Genomic DNA, 6,748 nt, shown 5'->3' on the forward strand with positions numbered 1-6,748 from the left:
GATTTATGCCAAAGAAACTTTCTACAAAGTTTCTCAATCTCATACAACAACTTTTTAGGAATTAAAGAGTGGGTTACTAAAAAATTTGGCATAGTCAACAAAGAACTAGAGATAAGAGTAATCTTACCTCCCAAGGATAAAGTCTTCTTGCCCCAAGCATTGAGCTTATCCATAACATTGCTTATCATATCTTGAAAATCAGCCAACTTCAATCTATTTAAGGACAACTTGATCCCAAGGTAGCTCACCTCCTTCACATTCTTGTAACCAAACAATCTGGTAACCTTCTTCTTAATTGTGTATCCAACTGCCTTCCCAAATAAAATCTGAGATTTACTAACATTTATCCTTTGACCCGTCCAATTGCAAAAATCTTCAACTATCCTCTTCCATAATTTGGCTAAAAAGATGGACACATGAGAGAAAAGAAGCACATCATCTGCATACAAAAGATGAGTTATCCTAGGGCCTCTAGGTGAGACCCTAATACCAAGATCCTGACCCTTCTGCTCAATAGAATTAGAAAACAACTGGAAGCACATAATGAAGAGATAAGGAGATAATGGGCATCCTTGACGAAAGCCACTATGAGCATCAATCCACTCAGAATTCCTTCCATTAATAATGATTGAAAATCTCACACCTACAACACAATCCATGAGAAGTTTAGAAAACATACAAGGAAATCCATACCATTTAAGGATTTGATCAAGTGCCGGCCATCCCATGCTATCATAATCTTGTTCCATATCTAGCTTCAATGCCATCAACCCCTTCTTATTCTTAGAGAATTTAATCTTGTGAACAATTTCTTGTGCCAACAAGCAATGTTCAGAAATAGACCTTCCCGGCATAAAGGCCATTTGATCTTTAGTGATCAAATTGGAGATGCACTTCTTCAATTTGTTAACCAAAATAGTGGCTGCAATTTTATAGTTAGTCTAACATAAACTAATCGGCCTGTAATTAGAGGGAGTTAATGGGCTTTTGATTTTGGCAATCAAGACAATTAGAGTATCCTTCCAAGACTTGTTCATATGGCCAGAATTAAGGAAGCTCTTAATAGCTTCCCATATGGATTTCCACACAATATCCCAATAGCATTTATAGAATGATGAAGTCACCCCATCCATACCTGGAGCTCTATTGTTACCCTACTAAAAAATTGAAATCTGTAGCTCAGCCAAAGTAAATTCCGAGCACAATTCATCAACAGCACTTTGGCTTAACTTCTATTTTCCCGAAACAGTAGGCCAGCTAGTTAACTCACAAGTTATGTTCCTCCATTTGGCTTCAAAGAAATGAGTGAGTACCTTCTCAATTTCATCATCTTCAACTTGAGATATATTATTCACATCTCTAATTTGAACCACTCTATTCCCATTCCTTCTAGCCTATGCAAATTTATGGAACATCTTTGAATTGTTGTCACCTTCTTCATGCCATCTAGCCTTTGCCCTTTGATTCCACCATGTAGCTAACCGGTTCAAAGTTACATTAAGCTCGTGCACTTTACTTCTAAGCAAAATGAGGTCCTCATTAGTCCAGCCAACTCCATCAGCCTCTTTGTTTTGGAGTTCAATAATATCCTTCTTCAAATCTTCCTTGAGAGTCTTCAGATTTTTACACTTATTTTTGCTCCAAAAGAACAATGCCTTCATTGTTCTACAATTCTTCCTTTGAAGGATTTCACTATGATCACCAAAATCATTCTTCTTCCAAGAATGATACACAATGCTTCTAGCCGCCGGATAAGACCTCCAAGTATCTTCAAATTTGATACTATTCCTCTTGACTTGAATCTTCTCATCCAATTTAATGGCAATTGGACTATGATCCGATGCCACTCTTTCTAAATGCCTAGTCATAGCTGCTGGGATTCTCTGAAGAGCAATCGAGTTCACCAAACATCTATCCAACCTTTCCCAAATTTGAGAAGTTCCTTCTTTGTTGTTACACCAAGTGTACTTTGGTCCAATGCTCCTAACATCATGAAAATCTGAATTTGTCATAAATTGTTTTATCTCCCTCAGCCCTTTGGGAAATAAAAATATCTTACCTCCTCTCTTCTCCTCCTTGTTCAAAATACAATTAAAATCACCACCAATGATGGATGGATTAGGTTCTTTCAAACCATCTTCACGCTGTCTCCAAAGATCATCCCTTTCTCAACAATGACTCCCATACACCGTTGCAATGTTCCATAATCCCATGCTAGGGATCAACAGATCCCCCAAGATCATTTATGAAGAAGTACCCTTGACCACAAAAGACACAATTCTCTTGTCCCATAGCACCAACATACCCCCTGACAAGCCAATGGCTGGAATATGAAAAAATTCCCAATCATTCCCAATGAGATAGTCAATCTCCTTCCTACCAATACAAGTCATCTTAGTCTCCAAAAGGCCAATAAAACAAACATCTTATTCTCTAACCACCTCCTTCAGATACAAGGCGGCCTCCCTCTTCCTAGCCCCCCTGCAATTCCAAAAAAGAAGGGTAGACATTTAAAATTTGATTGGGGTAACCTCCCCACTCATGGAACTCACCCTTCCATCCCTTCTCTTATTTTTATGAATTGTTTCAAGAGGTCCCAAAGATCTTAACTCCTTGGCAAATTTAACCTTACTGCTCCCATTTTGAAATCCCAAACCAGTATTCTTCATATCTTCATCAACAATTTTCACTGCATTATTTCCTTCTCCATTAATCTCCTCAGTGCACTGACTACCCAAGGCTTCAGAATTATCCACATCCATATTATTCTTCACAGGTTCATCACCAGAATCAACCATCAGAGCATCAAATCTGTCACTAACCTCAATTGGCTGAGAATTTTTAACAGCATTCTGCTGTCCACCATCCTCCTTATTCTGAATAGGAATTTTATCATACATTAAGTTCAGATTACTTACATTATCTCCCTTCTTCAGCTCAATAGAATCAACTTTCTTCACAGGTTTGGACCCCATATTACCCATCTTATTTATCTGTCGTTCATTCAGTTTTCTCCTAGCACCTAATGCCTTAACAAAACGATTATTTCTAAAATGAACATGTATCCATGGGCCATATTCAGACTTGATCATCCCAGAATTGGCTTCAGGGATAGTCTTGCTGGGCTCATCTGCAACCAATTTTGACGTGGACTGATCTATAATCCCTTGAGCAACCTCCTCAGGGAATTCATCCTTGTTGTGACCCACACGACCACAATGGTAACAAAGCAAATCCACCTTTTCATATTCCACCTGCTGAAAAAATCTGCCCGCTGATCCTTCCACCCAAACTCCGTTTGGTAACTTCTTTTCCAAATCAATTTTAACACATATTCGAGCGAACTCCCTCTTCCCCCACCGAAAGGTATTACCATCAATGTACATCGGCGTCCCGAAACGAGACGCAATTCTCGCTATGTTGTCTTCATCCCAACAATAAAGCGGCAAACAGGGGAATCATATCCATATGGGAGCGGTGATCCCCTTGAAGGAGTAAGGATCAAAAGCAGAAGTCCACCGATCCATTCCAACAATGTGTCCTCCGATAAACCATGGTCCACCATTAAGTACTTCCTCCACAGCCTCCTCCGTCCTGAAAGAACAAAGGATCCAATCCATTCCAATTGAGGTTAAATGAAAACCTCCATACTTACTCCACTGTTTCCTCAGCTCCAAGCTACACATTGGGAATGGCACATTGCTACCCAGAACTTTGATCACCACAGAGTGTCTCAGGACATGCTTATTCTTCTCCTCCATCTCCGAATTTAGCAAAACAGCGACCCCATCGTCTGACAATTCAATTTTCTCTCTATTCCAATCTATCTTGATGTGCTTCGGCTTAGTCCATGCATTACCAATCTCATTCCAGCTTTCTTGTTTATTTGCATCATCCTTCATCATTCCTTCATTCTTCAAATCCCTTCCATGATCATTACCAAGATCAAGAACATCAACTCGTTCTTGACCGTTTCCATTTTTCAAACAAGAAACCCGATCCTCATTCGAACCAAGAATATTAAAAGATTCACAATCCTTCGATGATACATCTTCAGATTTAAAAAAATCAAGATTCAGAATACATGGCCTCCCAAGATCCTCACGCCTCCGAATTGGTTCATCTTCCATAATCACCTTTTTTCCTTTTCCTTCAACCACCGAAGGACGAGACGGAGGTCTCATCCCTTCTCTGATTACCACCCCATTACCGCCTCTACCACCAGTTCGTAACAACACTGGAGGTCGCGGAGCAGCCATAACAATCAGCAAAGAACTCCGATCATCATTCAAAGGCCGCGCCACTAGCTGCAGAAAAATGCAGGAAAAAAACAATTCGAACCAAAGGAATAAATTCTCTCTCTAGAAACCCAGACGTTCTCTCTAGAATTAGTCACAAAATCTTACTATATTATGTGCCTCGTTCATATCCTTCATTTGGATTAATATTTTATTGAGTTTGTGTGTGTTAATTAAGTACTAATTATGTTAGAATTTAATTAAGTTAATTAATTAACCTTTAAAAGTTTGATGTAGGATGTTAAGCTTCATGAACTATCCCTAGGCACACCAAGAGGTGGGTGAATTGGTTGTTTAAATTTTTTTTTTCCACAAAATAGTTTTTAAGATTTTTAATAACTTAAAATAAATAATATTAACACCTAATGCTGAAGCAAAAATGAAAAAAACTTATAACTATGGTGATGATGAGTTACTTGAATTAGTATATCATTAAACATATAATTTTCCAACATGAAATTTTCAAAAAAATAAAATGCAGAAAAGTAAATTACAAAAAGTAAAACTCAGAATGAACACACCAGAATTTTATAGTGGTTCAATCAATTAATGTCCACTCCTTGGAGTCCTCTCTAAATATTGTATTAAAATTTTAGTGTATATGAAATTCAAATAGGTTGTTAGACCTAATACAACTGTCCCAAGGCTAACCAAGAGGGGGTGAATTGGTTATTTAAATTTAGAAAACTAATTTAGATATTTTATACAATAATTAAAATTTTCTCAAAATTATTTTTCAACCACAAAAATTAAATGTGCAGAAAATAAAAAATAGTAAAATATAAAGAAAAAAACACCAAATTTTATAGTGGTTTGGTCCAACTAGACCTACATCCACTCCCTGAAGACTCCTTCAGGTATTACACTATACTAGAATGTTTATCTTTTTGCTCACATAGCAAGGTAGATAAACCCTTATAATATCCTCTCTTCCACCAACCCTGGTGCGGTAGAGTACCATCATCCTTTCTCACCCTCATAGTGACAGTAGAGTACCAACATCCTTTCTCACCCTCCTAGTGACGGCAAAGTACCAACATCCTTTCTCACCCTCCTGGTGATGATAGAGTACCAACGTCCTTTCTTACCCTCCTAATCATAGTAGAGTATCAGATCTTCTCTAAAGATATTTTATTAAGAGTCTTCAAAGAAGTAGGGTAGAGATTTGAAGAATATACAAAGAGATCCTCACCTTTGGGCAACCTTGTGAACCCTTCACAATTTTTACTTATAAGATCTCTCAATCCTTACTCCCAAACACTCTCCCAAAACACTCTCTCCATCACTCATAAGAGAAAATTCATAGAAGAAGTGTTGCATAGTCAATTTTAAGACTCTTATATATGAAGGACAATAAAAACGGTCCAGAAAACTAAAAATTTCAAGTTGAACATACTTGGATCGTATAATATGATCGTACTTCATACATATGAGCAGTTCAAAAAAATCCTTATACGATCATGCATGAACTGATTTCATACTCTGTTAATCATATGTATAAACAATTCAAAATTGAATAGATTCTTCTGGTACGATTCTGTACGAATCCATTTCATACTCTGGTCAATATCTGTACAAACCCTATATATGTGGGCTCCAAAAAACCCATTTATGTGTGTGTCCCGACCTTATAATGCCATCCATATATTTTTCTTTTGAGTGTTAGTGTGATGATGATGACAAAGAGTTTTAACGAGATTAGGTTCCGGGGGAATTTTCAGAAGGCAGATTGGATTTTAGATAAGACACTACCAGAGATTTGGCCCTCATTTTGTGAGGACTTTTTTTATCTGAGTTCTTGTTTCCTATAGGCGCAAACCCCTATAATTAATTACCTCTCCTGATAATAGGAGAGAGCATTCGATTGAGGCTAGTCATTAAGGATGTCACATATGTTATGAACTTATCATATAATAATAGTAATAATTTTAGGGTTTTAGTCTTGGATTTAAATTTTAAAGTTTGGAATTTAGAGTTAATCACCATAAACTTAAAACTTGTGGTGGGGGGGATGAAGACGAGCCCGATCAAGATCCCATGGTTCCGTCGTCCCGGGCTATCATTATCCATGGTCTACTTAGTCAGAGGAGGTAGTCGACCCAATATGACAGAAGGTATCTTATCGACAGCCATGGGTTGCTTCATCCAAGAATACCTTATAGACCTAGATTGATATTTATATAAGGGGATAAATATGAATCCACTTAAGCTGATAGAGGGCTTTGTGCCTATAATATATACCCTATGATTCATAACTCAATGGTTTGAATCCTTTAGGGAACATACGGGCTTTGGCCATGATTGTAATATAATGGTGTTGTTTTACGAAAAAACCACCCGATCAGAGGGCATGTGCTACGTCCCTACTAGAAAGATACTATTTGAGGATGAATCATAGTGATACACCGACACGCATTCGCTCTTTGAGAGCTAAGGTTAGTTTCAAATTA

General features: G+C 37.6%; 1 protein-coding gene across 1 annotated transcript; it reads right to left on the reverse strand.

The window, feature by feature from the left end:
• Nucleotides 1–1,394: 1,394 nt before the first annotated feature.
• Nucleotides 1,395–2,012, reverse strand: LOC110113728. The gene has a single exon (XM_020846403.1). The coding sequence runs from the start codon at nucleotides 2,010–2,012 to the stop codon at nucleotides 1,395–1,397; it is 618 nt and encodes a 205-aa protein (XP_020702062.1).
• Between the last annotated feature and the right edge of the window lie 4,736 nt (nucleotides 2,013–6,748).

Source organism: Dendrobium catenatum, unplaced genomic scaffold (genome assembly GCF_001605985.2).
Source record: "Dendrobium catenatum unplaced genomic scaffold, ASM160598v2 original_scaffold_113229, whole genome shotgun sequence".
Taxonomy (NCBI): Eukaryota; Viridiplantae; Streptophyta; class Magnoliopsida; order Asparagales; family Orchidaceae; genus Dendrobium; species Dendrobium catenatum.

Coding starts and splice junctions, on each gene's coding strand:
- LOC110113728 (XM_020846403.1), bottom strand. CDS start 2,012: ATGACAAATTCAGATTTTCATGATGTTAGGAGCATTGGACCAAAGTAC.